Here is a 17588-nt window from a genome sequence, read left to right as displayed (position 1 = left end):
GTTCCCTTTTCCTTTCGTTTGTTCTCACCATTAACCCCCTCCTTGTGTTCGACTTTGCACAGCAGCACCACGAGCTTCGTGCCGCCGTCCACCACCTAGCGCAGTCACCCACGAACCTCGACCACCGCCGCACGGTAGTCCTCTTTATTTCCTTCTTTTTCGTTTTTAATTTTCTTGCTCTTCGTTCTTGATTCTTCGACCCTTATTAAACATGTCGTTCTCCACAGCCGTCGAGCCGCGCAACCAACCTCCGCAAGCTGCCGCCTTGCCGCCGCCGTGATCTGTCCGCCGGCCAACCCTTTTCTCTCCCTCTTTCTTGGTTATTTCTTGAACTCTAAGCAATTGAATTAAGTATTTTAATTTAAATTTTATTAATATAAGTTATAATTTAATTAAATTGAATTTATGAATTTATGATTTAATTAGAATTTTTCAGAATTTTATATTATGTTTAAATAATATATTTAATTTTCAGATTATATAAATGCATTGAAATAATGATTTTTAATTATTTAAAGCATGAATTTTAAGTTTTAAATCATGGTAGGATGATTGTGGATTATTAAATTTATTGTTTCGATGTTCTAAGAACGTAGATTGGCCTTGGTGAAGTTTTTAAATAAGTTTACATTGCTGAAATTGAAAGTACGATGTTTGCAAAGAGTTTTCAACAAATTTCAATCTCTAATTCAATAATTGTTATGCTAGGAAAGCAAATATTCAAGTTTTGTTATTGGAGAAAAGTTCTAAATATGTTTAGGATGTAGTTAGAATGTGTTATTATAGCTGTGAACGATTAGAAGTTGATTTGGAATCCTTGTTGGTTGTTTTTAGGCGGAGAATTCTCTGTAGGCGACTTTTGAATTATTAAAGTGGTCTTGAAGTTTGTTTACACAAGGTACGTACATACCTGTGTGCTTGGAATGTGTGCTAATTGTTGAAACCATGTTGAATTTGTTGTTGAACTTGGCTATGTTGATATTATTGTTGAACTTGGTGATGTTGATATTATCGACGAACCTAGTCAGGTTGAAATTGCATGTTTAATACTGTTGGATGGACGTATTGAACCTATATTGCATTAAGAGAATTATAACATGTTAGTATGGATGATTGATGCAAACATGTTTGATTGGGAACACTAGATTACTTTGTATATGTTGATTCAGATCAGTTGATTGTTGTTCCCTTTTTAGCTTTTCACTACTTTATGAGGGCCGAGGACCTTGTTTAGTAAGTTGAAACTTTATACCCATATACAGGGTTGATCATGGTTAAAGGAAAGGTTGGGTAAATTGGAATGAGTCTTGATTGATGCCTTTATGATCACGTACTTAATTCTAAGATAAAAACAGTTGTGAACGAATGTGGATTATATGCCTTATGTGATTGTTGAGTCATAACAGAGTCTCAATTTGTAAATCATGTAAAGTGAAACTGAGTAGCAATAGCTTTAGACTGTGCACGTCTAAAGTGACGGACAAACAGGAGTTGGGGTTCATGGTGGTAGCCCATGGCCTTTAACTCGGACCGGATTGATCACCGTGTCCTATTTTTATTCAAATGTTCCTCGATATCGCAGGTCTCTGAGGTTACGGAGTCGCGCCCGTACCTCGTCTTCCTTAGTGAAGGCTGTCGGACGGTCAACTCGGTCCATTGTCTATTTCAACTAAAATAATATTATTGCTAAAAGTCTAGCCTAGTCTAGTCTGGTCAAGTATGGTCGTCAAACTATCATGTTTTGTCTGCCTTTATTTGTGTTCATTAGTATCATGTTAGGGTTGTTCGTTTAATAGAATCATGTTAGGATTATTATTGATTTAGTATGTAGTACTCAGCTTTGCTGATTACGTGCTTTTGCTTGTGCATGTTGATCATGGCTATGCCTTATTGATCCTGTGATGACCCAATCTTTGGTGAGCAGTCTCTAAGGATCAATAAGCATTGTCCATCTGCAGGTTTGAAGATGTTGCATCATTGGGATCGGGAATAGAGAGCTTGTATTTAGTTTTGATTTGCTAAGTTGACTTGGGTTTGTTTAATTGGACTTTAAACTTGTCGTACTATTTATATTTCCTTATTTTCGTTGGTTGATTTTTGGGACTAAACCTGTAATCGATTATTTATAAACCTAAAGTCAGTTTTATGTTTTCCGCTGCAAAATTCTGAATAAGCCGTTACGTTTTCACACGGGCGATAATGCCTTGATAATTCTCTACGTTTTATATTAAAAGGTTATTTTAGAAAAGAAAGAATTGTCGGGGTGTTACAGTTGCAATATTGGAAGCATCGTCAAGCTCATCGTCTAGCTCATCGTTGCAAGCATCGACAAGCTCATCGTTGCAAGCATCGTCAATCAAGCAAAGCTCTCCTACCACGCGCGAAAGCCAACGATCAGTAAGCGGATACGCTGACCCATCCCCCTTTCCCTTGGGAGTAGGCCCAGCTCTTCTACTTGTGCGCAAAAACCAGTGCCCTCCTAGCGGGCCCATTGGTTCGTCGACCATAATTGTTGTAGCATCTTCCGTGCCTGTTGGCAATCCAGCGTGGGCGCTGGATTTTCCGCGCACCAGCTCTTCGTCGCGCACAACTACCCAGCGATGGATGATTCGCTTGCCAGCGAGAGATGACTCGTCATCTAGCGAGCGATGCCCTCTGTGCTAACCCCTTGCAAGTTAGCGTGCACCAGCTCTTCGTCGCCCTAACGAGAGATGCTTCGCACAACAATCAATGAGCGCTCACTTGACCCCAACGAGGGATCCTTCAGTCTGCGAGTGCCTTCGCCTACAGCGCGCCCTTGTGCGTCGTTTGGGTAACTTGGTTGTGCTCGGGTTTCATTGCCACGTCATCGTCCATCGACCAATTGTTGACAACTTATATTTTTATTTTCTTATTTTTTTTAGCTTGGAAAATAGAAACTATAAATACTTCTAAGGTAATCAATTTATTTCCCTTATGCTTTGTTTTCTTAGAATTCAAAATTACGCTTAGTTTTATTTTCTCTTTTCCATTGTTGAATTAATCTAGAGGTATTTTTATAAGTTCTCTTGCTTTAATTCTTCGTTATTAATTTTGTTCCTTAGATTAATTCTTCCTTTAATTATGAAATTCATATTTATTATTTCTTTCATGCTTGTTAATTCAATTATGAGTGAGTAATCGTTTTCTAGGGCTAAGTAAGGGAAGCCATGTTTATACCATGATTGTTATTTATTAAAGTTTGTAAATTCATATATTATGCTTGAGTAATTCCAACTGATTTGTTCTTAATTGTTGATTAATGTAATTGGCCAATATCTTGGATTGATTATCTAGCTAATAGGAATTAAAATTGAAAGATCATATTCTTACAGGCTTGGTGCAATTGGCAATTCTGATTATGTTAGCGACCGTACTGCATATGTTGAATTGAAAGTGTTAAGACCCGACCATAGGATTAACATATACTTTAATTACTCGGTCTAGTTTATTCATTATCGGATTGATTTGCATTCTTGGATTGGTATAAGCATGGTGGACCCAACGTATTGCCTAGACCTTTATTTAATTGATAAATATACATTTATATTATTGTTTTAGTTTCATTAGTTTATAAACCAAAATTTACACTTCATTTATTGAAATAGTTTATAATAATTGGGCAAAAACTAATAGAACTTGTCTCCCTATGAGATCGTCTCATATTTACTAAATATCTGCTAACAACAAACGATGTGCACTTGCGGTATCACTTTTAATTCATCAAGATACACTTGCATCGTCGGCACCACTTGTGAGTGTTGTGCGCACATACCAGCTCTTAAATTTTAACCAACTAATAAACTAGTCGATGTCGACAGCCAGCATACCAGCCCTTGAATTTTGCAATGCTCAGTCGTCAATTACCTTCATATCCATTTGGATCCGGTAATGAGTAATTAAGTACCATCACGCCCAACGAGCAACTTAAAGCCTTAAACAATAACACCAAAAATCACCGATTAAATCTTCCGTGAAAAAGGCGAACATTGTTCTTTATCCAAATCAACACTGCCAAACTTGTTGCATTTCATTCCGCGCTTGCTTCGATTCCAATCTACCGCTTCAAACTTCTACCGTCTCGCATTAAAAAATTCCACTCATCGAATAAATTCCTGAATACCCATTGCAAATATCTTGCATTTTTCAATCAATACTTATTGGGATTCAGGGGTTTGTAGGAAAGTTTCAACTGACGATCATTTTACTGGGTGTTGTTGAAAATTTCCACTGGTTTTCTGCTGTTACTGGGGAATTGGTTTTCTGGGTGTGGGTGATCAGTGTTAATTGGGTTATTGTTGTTTAGTATGATGATATTGATGATGTGATAATCAGTGGCGGATCCTTGATTTTGATCTCAGGTATCACCGACTAATTTGATTAATGCGGCCGCTTTGTCGGGCTCATTTGCGCCACTTATTGACTCGAACACAAGAAAACACCGCTAAATTTTAGTTGAAATCCTTGGGAGTTGTTGAATTAGTCATTTTATGGCAATGGTGAACAAAACTAGGAATATGTGGGAGGATTTTATGAGAGAAGGGTCATTGAAATGGTTGGTAGGAACTCGAGATTCATTCAAAGAGGAAATTGAGGAATTGGGGAAGTCATCTTCTGGAGATAGTAATTGGATAGCTGACCTTTCTCCTATTGCTAATGTTGTTGCCAGGAGATGCTCTAGGTAACACTTCTTATTGTTAATTTACATAGTTTTAGCAATCAATAGTTATGCTAATTACTGTCTTATACTATTAATATGCTCTATTACTTATTATGATCCCTCTTGAATTCATGGTCGATAGGATTGTCAATGATTTCTATTTCATGCCAAATCCGCGGCATCATGTGAACATTAGGGTTGAATATTGTTACTGTTGTGATGCACTTTGGGGGAGAATTGACTAATAATAGTATGATTTAACGCGTTCAACAGATTCCAGTAGTAGTAGGCATTATGTTGCACCTCCTGCGGAATATTTTAGATAGTAAGCATGTTAGCTTCTAGCGTGAAAGGTTGTCCTAGTTGAATGGACGAAGCTCGAGTGAAAAGCAAGTTGGAGTTGGTAAGCATAACACTTTCTTGAGTAGAAGGCTAATATTTGACCTTGTTATGAAATCGCAAAGACAAAGGCAATCTACCATGATTGAACGAAAGGCTTTATGTACAATCACCATTCTACTTCCCTAGACTAGAGGAAAAGTGTTAATTTTTGGAAGAGAGTATTTCAGAAAAGGATTACAACTTACAATTATAATATAAAAATATGATTTCGACATCAAGTAAAAGCTCCTATGCGTGGCAGAACATTTTCTGCTAGATTAAGGAAAGGAAAAGCCTAAACAACTACCAACAAGATTCTTATAAAGTATCAGTTGAAATTACTAATACATTTGCCCAAAAAAAAGAAAAATTCAAGTAGGGTTACTGTGTAGTAATCTGTACAACCCTGGAGATGGAGGATGGGGTGGGTTCCTTCCTTCTATTTCCATAATGTAGCAAGTTGCCACATTTTGATTCCCATATCTTCTTTTTTTCCCCATGTTTTTAGTAGGTGTAGGGAATTTTGTAATAGGTGTAAGGAAATCTTATAATACATGCAAGGAATGCACTTTTATCATCAATGATTGAGTTTTAGTATCCATTTGCAAATTCGGCAACAAGAACTCTCAAATGGTAAAGTCCAGAGCAACTAGGCAGGTCGCTAGTAGAGTAATTGGAAAGCTATTAATTAATTTACCTTAATTAGATGAAGCCACTTACTTAAGTGAACTTTACTTCTCAGTTCACACACATCTACCGTAATTTGCATAAAGGTCACTAACAGAGTAACAATTGAAATATAACATACAGTAGATGCTCCAAATTGAACCATGCACCACAACATTGATGTAGAGAACATACTAGTGATTTGACGAAACTTGGCTTTTTGGGTTGTTTATTTTATAATGTTGAGCTGCAAAAGAAGGCTGCAGAAAATGATCTTACATGAACTCTCTAAACTCTATGTGCTAGGTAGACATACCCATTCCAGCTTAGAAGGTAAACCTTTTCCTTTTGGTAGAAGGGGTAGTTTTTTACCAACCAATTAACTCTCTCCATAACATTCAGATGTTGTATTAGGGAGCACAAAACAACTGACTCCCAAAGTGTTTTCATCTAGGACAATATACATTTCCGATGGAGCCAAAGATTCATTTGTTCTTTTGGCCGTGGGATGTAATGGACTAAATCAAAATGGCTCTTAAAACCTTTTCGCTTCCTTTCCATGAAATAGAAGATGGTCGTCCCGTTATCGCTTTTGGGTTAATTGGAACAACCTCTCTGCAATTGCAGGGGTAAGGTTGCGTACACCCGACCCCCCCTACCCCGCTTCTTGTGGGAGCCTCTTTGAGGCAATGGGGTAATGATAATGAATGAACAATGTATAAAAGGCTAAAGCAATAGAGTTTGCCCTTGCGCCTTAGGCGTGAGTCGCGTGACTTAGTATGCCCTGGTGCGCTTCATTGAAGTGAGGGGTACCTAGTAAAAAGGATGCTGAAAAAAATGTTGCGCGCCTTGTCTAGACCATAGAAGGCGCATGACACATGTTGCCTTGTGCCTCAACACAAAACCTTTTTATACTTGGGTCTAGGAAATGGGAAGTGATTAAAAGCATCATTGAACCATATGTAAAAGTGTTGGGAGGAATTGAAAAGTTTTAGCTTATGCATTGTGTCACGTGGTGAAATGGTGAAATGTCGTTTTGTCCACACACTGCTATTCTAGTCTTCTCAAACCCAAAAGTGTTGGCCGTTTTTTTTTGCATCTTGTTCATGTGATTTTATAGAAGTTTTAAGGGGGATTTTTTAGCATCTTGTTCAAGTGAATTTATAGAAGTTCAAAAGAGGGAAGAAGTCTTGGTAGTGGTCGTTTGCGAGAGAAAATAAAAAGGTTTTGGAAAAACCAAGATGTTGTTGTGGTTTCAAGAAAGTCAAAGCCAAAAAGAAGGTTTGTATTTTATGGGGAAGGAGAACTTTCAAAAGAATTAAGGAACGGAATTCAGGGTCAAAGAGGGTGGGCGTGTGGAGTACTCTATGAAAGAAGGTTACTCTATTTAGGTTCGTTGCTCATTTGTGTAAATGATTGCAATATTTGTTTTCTTACTGAAGTAATAATAAATTTAAAATACCAATATCCAAATTTGTTAATAAAGAACATTAAAAAAACATACTCCCGTTCTTTTCTTATTCAACATATGTTATTGAAGGTCATGCTTTCGGAGCTTTTAGAATGTATTTCTTTTGCTTATTAGTAAAACATATATTATCGCATGGGGCATGGAATTAAAACTCGGCCGTTCCATTACTAACGGTCGTTCTGTAACGGGTTTTGGGTTTGCTATTCCGCAAAATCCTGTTGCATAACATTGCGACAAAATCATGTCTTTTTCCCCGTTTGTCCATTACATAACGGGGAGCATATATATTCCCAATTACACCGTTCTTTTGTACACATTTGCCAAAAATATTTGATTAGTTAGTTCTGTGGTCTATGAAACCGAATATTTTGAGTGATTATTTGTTTACAAAACATGTTACCCATTCATATAATGGTAGGGTAGGTTATATTGTAATGAAATAATGCCTTTTAAACTTAAAAAGTATAAACAATTCTTAAACATATTATTTTGTTCCACTCATCCGCCGTTCCCGCACTAACGCGACTGTTACCTTTACTGCGATCCCGACCGCATCCGCGGTTTTTTTCTATGACATGGGGTCTTGTTTGATTTGTTTCAATGTGTAATTTTGAAATATCAACTTCTTGTGATTTTTTACTACCTATAATTACAGATATTAATGGTAAAAAGTTAGAATCATAGATTGTGGAAAAAAAAAAATGTTTCAGTAATATGTCATATGAAGTATTTTTAATATATGTTTCCCCATTTCCTAGTTTTAAAAATATCTGCTTCTGTGCTGCTTGGGAGTTCTAGACTATGCTCTCTTTTCTTAATGCTTCATGGGTCGGAGCTCACTCTGAAGGGATTTTATAATGCGTCACGTTTTAGTGCCATACTGCTATTACTTTGTTTTAATTTATTTCAAGATGTTTCTCTTTTGTTTTGTCTTTGTTTTCCCATGATTCCAGTCCAATTATTGTGTTGATGAGCCAAATATTTTTAGAACTATTGCGTGTCTAAGATTATTAGACTTGTATGGCATGGTATCACCCACTGTGATCTTAGCAATTAAAAGTTTACAAGGATATGTCTGCTTAATTAAGAAAGTAGTTTACTTTTTGAGCTGGTGTTGTTCTACATTACTATACAGGATCCTTGGCATTCCAACAAGTGATCTTAGAGAAGATTTTGATTCGGTGGCTTCAGAAATTGTTAGAGAGCCCTTACATTATGCTAGAAACTTACTGGAGTACTGTTGCTTTAGAGCGCTTGCTCTCTCTATGCAAGTGACTGGTTATTTGGCTGATAAAAAACTCCGCCGCTTAACATTTGATATGATGCTTGCTTGGGAGTGTCCTGCTGCTTCCAGTCAACCTTTGCTTACTGTGAGTATTATACTGTTTTGTTCTTAATTTTTAGAAAAAATGAACAAGTTTAGTTGTAAAGAAGTAGTTTCTGCAGTTCTGCAATTCATGTTTGATATCGTCCAAGTTAAAAAGAGACCTGTATAGAGCATTACAGAGGTGGGAGGGGTAGTTATATGACTGATGCTTCTGAACTTCTTTTATGCTCATGCATTTTGGTTGATTAACCATGTGGCGGCAGGTGGATGAAGATGCTACCGTTGGATTGGAAGCCTTTTCTCGAATAGCACCTGCTGTGCCAATAATTGCAAATGTTGTCATCAGCAAAAATTTATTTCAGGTGCTTACTGCATCAACTGGTGGCCGCCTTCAATATTCTGTCTATGAGAAGTACCTTATTGGCTTAGAAAGGTAGCATTTGGTGACTTCACAAGTTATAATTACAGGTTTAATATCTTTGCCTTTTGGTGCTAGAAGATGGAAGTTATGCGCAATTTCTTAGATTGACATTTGGTAGGTGTAAGACATCTAATTTGTGTGTGGGGAATCTATTTCTCTATTGTCACTGTTTTTAACTGGGTTCTGAAATTCACTTTTCTCATCCCTGTTTCCACTAAGCTAGAACTGGTTTCCATTTTGTTCCCTCAAATTGTTTCTCGGATTATAGGATATGTCTTGTGGCCTTAAGTAAAAAGTACTTCCCCTGTCCACCCTAGACCTTTCTGAATGCGGAGTTGAAAGCCGAAGCTTGTAATAATTTAACCCTGCTAGGAACATATTAATATACTTCTCTGGAATCTCTTGAAAGTGGTTTCAGTAAATTTAGTTCTTAGTAAAGAAATTTGTTGCTTACCTATTAAACAAAATCTTAAAGTTATATCCCAATTATACTTTTCACAATTGACTTTAACTTTATGTATGGAATTAGGTCTACTAATGATAGATGAATGTTTTCCCAGATTATATTGAGACAAGCCACCAAAAGATGCTTTTGAATCCTCTATGAATTGGTATTCTTGCATTTATACCAAGAGTGATTTAGGAAGCTTTCTTGGACACGAAGCAGCTTAAGTGTTGTGCGTTAAGTAAATCATTCAACACTTGTTTGGGATTTGGACTTCTCCTTTGTCTTGGGCTCACGCATAAGCTTATAGTTCTTTCTCTATGAACATAACACCACCCACGACCTTTAATTGGTCAAACCGACACTTAGGGGACATATGGTTCAAAAAAATTGGAATGAAGTGGTATAAGAATGAGAACTCCCTTAGGTATGGATTGAAACTCCATTACTTGATTTCACTTGTTTGGTTGCAACTTTTATCAACTGAACTGTGGATTCAAAACCTATTATGTGATTCTGTGTTGGTTGTGATTCATCTTCTTACTAGTCAATACCCTCCCAAAATATTTTAAAAAACACAAAACAATACTTTATCAAAGAACATATATTGTAATCCCTTTCTTTAATTTCTCTCTTTTTTTCTTCTATTGAAATCAAGAAACCCTTTAATTAAATTTTTTAATAAAAAAATCAAGAAACTGAAAGTGAAGGATGAACTGTGTGGAAGAACTTCAATTTGACAAAGTCGCGTCTGTGCTCCGGCCGGCCACCATTTTAATAGTTTATGTAACCAATAACTGTTTTTATGTACTTTTTATATTTATATTCAAATCAAGAAATTTGAAACAGACGTAACATTGGTATTAAGGTCCAACATCAATGATATTGAAACATGATGTTTTTGATGCAATGATGGGAAGATGAATAGAAGAGAGGATGTAAAACTTCCTTGACGTGTGTTGGGTTGTCACGTTGAGGAGACGAGAGAAGAACGAGTTGGAGTTAGAAAAGGGTAAGCATAGGGAAGAGAGAGAAGGAGGAGGGGGCTGGAATGGATTCTCAATCTTCCGGGAAAGTTTTGGGGAGGGTAGAGTATGAGATTCAGGGGGTTGAGGGTGGGGGGGGGGGGGGGAGGATAAGAATCCACAGGGTATGAGGTTCCACACCCATGATAGCTCAACCAAACACCAATATCAGATATCTTTATATCCATCCCAATTGGTCCAATCAAACACCCCCTTGGATCTTGCAGCCTGTCATATTTTCGGCCAATGAAATACCAGTCATTGTCTTTGAGTGGCAAATCCCCTCGGTTCTTAGTAGCTGTTTATGAAACCACACTGCAATAGTTAAAATTACTAAACAATGACTAATGGAAGAATTGCGTATACAGAACTTCTGTTTGTATATGGGACCACCATAGTTGGTTAATCTCAATATGAAGTTATCCAACTTTAGCGGTGTTGGCGGAGTAGAGCTTGAAAACCCTTATTCTTTGTTGTTGAACCTCTTCCCTCTCATTCTTCATAGGAACCTTGCAATTATTGCATCAACAGCATCTTTAGTTATACTCTAGGTTGCACCGATACGGGTACGGGGACGGATACGGGGACGGGGACGGGTACGGGGACGGAAAACGGCAAAATCAAAAATGCAAAAAACGGGTACGGCATGGATTCGGCAAAAAAAAAAAAAAAACAAGAATTTAACTAAATTAAACATCCATACATAAATAGTTCAAAATACCAAAAACACAATAAATAGTTCAAAATAATAGAGATTTTAAACATTAAGTTACTTAAATCACATTATCAATTTATCACAAAATCAAATGACATATAATTATTTTAAAAACGAAAATAATAATTACACAAAAAAAAACGTCCAAAAAAAATGAATTAAAGAATAAAAATAAACAAACTAAATAAAGAACAAAAATATAAATCAGTATTCTCAATTCCCATTCAAACACAAAGTCACAAACAAACAGAGAAATAAAAAAAAGAAAAAAATAAAAGAAAAAGAGAAGGGTCTCACCTGGCGGCGAGAGTCGAGAGAGACAAGGAGAGACGGCGGTCACGGCGGCGGCGGTGGATCGGCTTCCTCCCTCGCCGTCGTCGTGTTCAGTGTTCACAAGGCTAGCCGAAATCGCTCACGTGTTCACAAGTTCGCAAGAAGAAGAGTAGAAGACTTGGAGTTCGAGCTTCCGGCTTCGCACCAGAAGTGGCCGGCGCCGCCTGGGCTGGTGGAGAGGAAGAACACCGGCGGCGAGTCGAATCGAAGAAGAGTCGAAGACTCTAACAGAGTAACAGGTGAGAGAGAAAGTTGAAATAAACCCTAAATTTCGAATTTGGGTATTAATGGCTGTTGGGTACTTGGTTTTTGTCCAAATACGTACCCACCCGCGTACCCACCCCGTACCCACCCGTACCCATATTCAGCCCACGTACCCAGATTCAGGATTCGTTTTGGGGACGTATCCATGGCGTACCCGTCCCGTACCCGACCCGTACCCGTCCCCGGTATGGGAAACGGCAGTGGACAGCCGTCCCCGTGCTTCATAGGTTATACTCGCCTTTCTTCTTCACTTGGACGCTATGTGTCTATCACCTGAAATTTATAAGTTGTAACTCTTTCGATTTGAAGTGAAAGTAGATTATAGAGTCATTTGTTTTGAAAAGCAATTCTTAGTTTTCAAAGTTCCACCTTTCCTCCCCCCCTCCCCCCCCCCCCCACCTGTCTTTGCTCGATTTTGCTAGTTTGAACATACATCAAATCGAAAGACGAAGTGTCAAGTTAGCTATATTTGTGTTCCAAGGCGAGGCTTTGGTTTAGAGATAAATAGATAATACTTTATGTCTTATTTTGCAGTTTCTAAGTTGTATTACTTCTTTAGTTCTTTTGAGTTGATGTTTGATACTTTTGTACTTGTTAATTAATATTTGACGTTGAACATTTAATAAGAAAGGGGGAGTTTAGCTCCATTTTAAATTAGAGTCCCTACGGAAGGCATTTATGATCCAACCTACCAACAATGAAAAGTGAGTATAAAATAGAAGTTTGTCAAATTTACTTTATATGGTCAAGAATAATGTTAATAGGAGAGAAACTAACCTTAGTAAATGAACTCTTAGTGCATAAGGCTAAAACATGAGTTATAAAAAAATAAAGGGAGTAGTCTGTTATCTGTTTGGCCATCCGTGCTATTGCCTTGATTTCAATGATATTTTAATATCTTAGATGTCATGTATGCATTATATGTTTATTATCGTGCAAAAGTCTAAAAGCCTAAAAACCAATTACTTTGCACTAAAAAACAGGAGTATGTGTTAGTGTGTTATTGTTGCTTGCTTAGGTGTGGCTATTGGTGAAACTTCTGTATTTTATACATTAGAGATTGTGTCGTCTCACTTGCTGCTTTCACTACCTTATTTATCGACTTGATCTCGATCGTAGTTTAATATCGTAGAAGTCATGGATATGCATTATTTATTATTATGTCATTCTTTTTTGCAGGGCTATAAAGAAATTGAAGAATCAATCTGATTCATCACTGTTATCTGAGCTACGATCCGATCGAAGGGAGAAGATAGTGGAAGTGGATGGCACAGTGACAACCCAACCAGTTCTACAGCATTTAGGAATTTCTACATGGCCTGGTGAGATGTAGTACTTTTAGGGAATTTTCCTTATTGTTTTCTAGGCCTTTTTGTAAGGACAGTCGTTTTGAAGTTTGAAAATGTTTGTTTATGTCTTTACACCACGTTCACCTCTTCCTTACACCTTTTCCATCTGATGCAGGCAGATTAATCCTTAGTGATCATGCTCTTTACTTTGAGCCCCTTAAAGTTGTATCTTACGATAAAGCGACACGCTATGACCTAGCAGATGATTTAAAGCAGAGTGTTAAACCCGAATTGACTGGTCCATGGGGTACAAGACTTTTTGACAAGGCTGTTGCTTACAAATCTGTTTCCCTGTAAGATCATCTCTTACACGTCTATATGATTTCTGGTATATGTTCATGTGTTTCTTATACGGAGTATTACATTATTAGCTCCCGTGCGATGCACGAATTTAACAAAAAAGATTAATAAATATTTTCCCCTATATAAAGGGAATATATATAAATTCTCTATGAATTTCACATTCAGAGTCAGTAAAATAACATAGTAATCTTCCTCCCAAAAAAATTAAAAAATAACATACTAATCTTTTTTAATTAAGTACAAAGCAATAAGTAGTAATAAAAGCCACAAAATCTAAATTTGATCAAATGAAAATGATAAAATGTCCATAAAAAAGATGATAAAAGGGAAAAAGTATCTCAAGTGTTTCCTTTTATTTTTCACTCTGTAGTTTGCATTGGTAGTTTCCGCTGTTTTATAAACTGATTTTCGGAAATTCTCAGCTGAAAGAGAAAAGTTTCGTAGTTTCCGTTGGTTTATCATAATTGTGAAGGCAACTTTTTTTTGGGGTGGGGAAGAGAATTTTTTTGCGAAACAGAGTTATTTACTCTTCTAGGGAAATGGAGTACTTTCAGAAACATGGAAGGAAATAAAGCAGGGTACGAAAGAAGATGTCAAATTTCAGTTTGAGCGGGAAAATTTTCTACGTACAAAATGACATAAGTATTGCCTGTTATAGTTATAGATTAGGCATGTTGTTGTGTCAGAATATTATGATCTTGTAGCTAGTTTGTCTGTCTTGCAATTCTTGTGCTGATAAACTTCATTATGTATCCTTCAGATCAGAACCTATAGTAATGGAATTTCCTGAGCTTAAAGGGCATAGTCGACGTGACTATTGGTTGGCTATTATACAGGAGATTTTATTTGCTCATAAATTTATCCGCAAGTACAAGATATCTGGCATTGGGCGAGAAGAAGCACTTTTGAAAGCTGTACTTGGGATTCTTCGCTTACAAGCCATTCAGGATATGAATTCAGTAGGTCCTGTTCGTTGTGAAGCTCTTCTTCTTTTCAATCTTTGTGATCATCTTCCCGGAGGTGATATGATTCTAGAAACTCTAGCCAACATGTCCACCTCAAGGGAATTAGAAAGGACCATTAGTCCTCGACGATATGGCTTGCATTCCAGTTCAGCTGTAGCCGTTGCCACAAGTTTAGGCTTTGGATTTGGTTCCAATGGCCACAGCAATCATATGCTCCTTGTGGGTGAGATAGCAGTCGGAGATACAACTCCCTTGGAGAAGGTTGTTAATGATTCAAGAAGTAGCTATGAGAAGGTGGTCCTAGCACAGGAAACAGTAGACGGAGTAAAAGTAGATGGTATTGATACCAACTTGGCGGTAATGAAGGTAGTTTTTATATTCCTTATCGTTAATAATTGGCTTTCCATTCACTAATAGATATTTTACTAGCAAGTGAATTTATTGGATAAAACCAAGATCATGCTGTTGTGGTTGTTCAGCCATGGAAAGCATTGACATGCTACTACCTAATCGCATTTTTTAAAAAGAAGCCAACCATTTTGGGGAATTTCTACTTGTTTTTTTCAGTTGTAAATGAATAGCTATACAGTTGTACATTAATTAACACCGGAAAGCATATAGGTGGCAAAAGTACGTGTAATGGAGTTATGATGTTGTGAATGAAGGTTTGCAGTATTATTATCAGCTTTTGGTGAGAATTTGAACTGGATAATTCGATTCTGACTACAATATTATGGCCTAGTGGTGACTGCACTCTATACCTATGATTTTACTGATTGCATTTTATTTTCAGAAGTACCTTATTATATGTCTGTTCTTCAGCAATTGTTGCTCTGTACTCTTGGACAGTCATATTTATGCTATTCGAAGATGTGATTTTTGTTTCTTATTGGTGTGAGCGTGTGTGCATTCATGTGTGCATATGAGTGAAAACCAGGGGGACGGGGAGAGAGGGAACAAGGACTAAAAGCATTATTCATCTGCATGCACGCTGTGGAATTATTTCTTGCACCATGCTCCATGGTATAAGATATTTTTTCTTCCGGAAAGAATATATGTATTAATATCTTACATGACAATGTGTTTGCAGGAGCTGCTTTTTCCAGTTTTAGAACTTGTTAGGTGTATTTTGTCTCTGGCCTATTGGGAAGAGCCAATGAAGTCTACAGTATTCTGTGCGGTTGTTGCTTTTGCTATCTTCAGGTAAGTCATTTTGGAATCAACCCTTTTGCTGCTGATAGCTGATTAATTCATTTTTGACTTTCTTAACTTTTATTTGGTAGTCGACTAGTGTGTCCGACTTTTCATGAAATCTCTTAGGTGGCATTTGATTTGACAAGTGTAATTATGTTGTAAGCAGGGATGGGCCTGAGTTGGTAATTTGTTACAGGGTTGGCATTTCGTTCTTGATGTCATCATATGTGGGTTCTTTTGCAAAATTGTCGGATTCAGTTCATGGGATGAGGATTCTTGTAGGGTTATTTTTAATTTTTTTTAGCATTCTTTTGAGAAGAGGATTAGCCTAGTGGCTACTTTATCCTGCACCATACTCATTTCTTCTGAACACCATTTGCGGAAATTTATGCTGTGTAACGGGCAGTAACTTTTGCGTTGAGTATGTGTGGCCCATATTTTATTCAAATATATAACTGTAGGATTTGAAATTCACTTCTCATGATATTTTAACTTGAAGTTGAGATGTCAAATTTTTTTTTTGTTGATCACAAGAAAACAGAAGATAGAACTTCCCCAGAGGTAGCATTTTGTTTGCATCAGCCAAACAACTCTTGCATGGTCCCACTTCCCATGTATTTGTATGTCAACCCAAGGAAAGAACCTCCCAGTTGCAATAATACTTGAGGACCATGCAACTAATTTAATGTGGATTACTACGCACGTGTCAGGCACGATAACAATGCTCCACTGGTGATTGGGATTTAGTTGACTTCATTAAGTTTGTCAAATCTCATAGCCTCATAGCTACATAAAAAACCTATGACACTTGTATGTTTGTCGGTTATGGTTTCCTGGATGTTAGTTCATAATAAAATTCCGGCTATGCATTTGCAGGGGATGGCTGGTGTATATTTTTGCTTCACCACCAATCTTTATAGCCATGTTTATGCTTCTGACACTATGGCTCAGTCAAGGTCGACCTGTTGTAGAGGTGAAGGTAATAGCTCCACCAGCAAAGAATGCTATGGAGCAGCTTTTAGCTGTCCAGAACGCAATTTCTCAAGCTGAAGAGTTCATCCAATTTGGAAATATTATTCTTCTCAAGCTGCGTGCCTTGTTGTTATCCATTTCTCCTCAGGTGTTGATCTCTGTCTATCATTTTCCAGTTCATTTTAGATTATTCTTCGGTTTCCTGCCCTAACCCAAATCTGGTTGTCCCTGATACTTACGGTCCTCCCCCCATCTCCTCCCTCCCCCACCTAATTGAATATGGATATACTGTCCTTTGATAATTAGGCACAAATTAAAACATCCACCACTGAAGATTGCAATCAATCAAATAGAGGATTGACTATATACATAAATGTACATTTAGTTTGTACATTGGAAAAAAGTAGTTGTTGCTGTTTTTTGCGTTTTGTTCTGTTGTGACTTCAGAGCTGATATTGATCCTGCTGATTGTAGGCTACCATGAAATGTGCAATAGTGCTATCAGTCATGGCTGTGGTTCTGGCATTTGTTCCAATAAAGTACATTATACTATTGTGCTTTCTAGAAGCATTCACAAGGTATTCACCGCCAAGGAAACCAAGCACCGAGAAATGGGAGAGGCGGTTGAGGGAGTGGTGGTTTAGCATACCTGCGGCACCTGTTGCACTTGAGAGAGAAAAGGAAGATAAGAAACGGAGATAGGTTCCTCATTTAGCAGATGTTGTATATTAGTAGTATATCATTTTTATCATTCTGCTGATAGAAAAGCCGCTTGTTAATAAATCGTTTTTTTAGTGCACGAGATGTATCGAATGGGGCAAGTGTATAAAGTTGATGTTGTGAAAGGAAACAGTAATCAGAGTCCTCCACAAGACCACAGGTTCTGTTTATGTCTCAGTGTTGTTTAGCATGGAAGCAACAGAACTGGGAGTTGCACTGCAGCATAGTCGCTAAACAAACACAATGTCACGGTCCGACTCTTACAATTACTCCTTCCTTCTGTCCTTAAAAGATTGTCTCATTTGACTTTTCACGGTCTATTAGATGACATAGCTAAACGTAAATATCTCTTAATCTAC

General features: G+C 37.3%; 1 protein-coding gene across 1 annotated transcript; it reads left to right on the top strand.

Annotated features, from left to right (window-relative positions):
* Positions 1-3857: 3857 nt before the first annotated feature.
* Positions 3858-17399, top strand: LOC110777256 (uncharacterized). Its single transcript, XM_021981861.2, has 9 exons — positions 3858-4699; positions 8332-8566; positions 8787-8956; positions 12906-13048; positions 13191-13368; positions 14139-14709; positions 15434-15546; positions 16414-16657; positions 16984-17399. The coding sequence occupies exons 1-9, from the start codon at positions 4509-4511 to the stop codon at positions 17209-17211; spliced, it is 2073 nt and encodes a 690-aa protein (XP_021837553.1). The 5' UTR covers positions 3858-4508; the 3' UTR covers positions 17212-17399.
* Positions 17400-17588: the final 189 nt, after the last annotated feature.

This window comes from Spinacia oleracea, chromosome 5 (assembly GCF_020520425.1).
Source record: "Spinacia oleracea cultivar Varoflay chromosome 5, BTI_SOV_V1, whole genome shotgun sequence".
Classification (NCBI taxonomy): domain Eukaryota; kingdom Viridiplantae; phylum Streptophyta; class Magnoliopsida; order Caryophyllales; family Amaranthaceae; genus Spinacia; species Spinacia oleracea.
This window is presented reverse-complemented; position numbering and strand designations above follow the sequence as displayed.

Coding starts and splice junctions, on each gene's coding strand:
- LOC110777256 (XM_021981861.2), top strand. CDS start 4,509: ATGGCAATGGTGAACAAAACTAGGAATATGTGGGAGGATTTTATGAGA. Junction 13,049..13,190: donor AGGAATTTCTACATGGCCTG/GTGAGATGTAGT, acceptor CATCTGATGCAG/GCAGATTAATCCTTAGTGAT. Junction 13,369..14,138: donor GCTTACAAATCTGTTTCCCT/GTAAGATCATCT, acceptor TGTATCCTTCAG/ATCAGAACCTATAGTAATGG.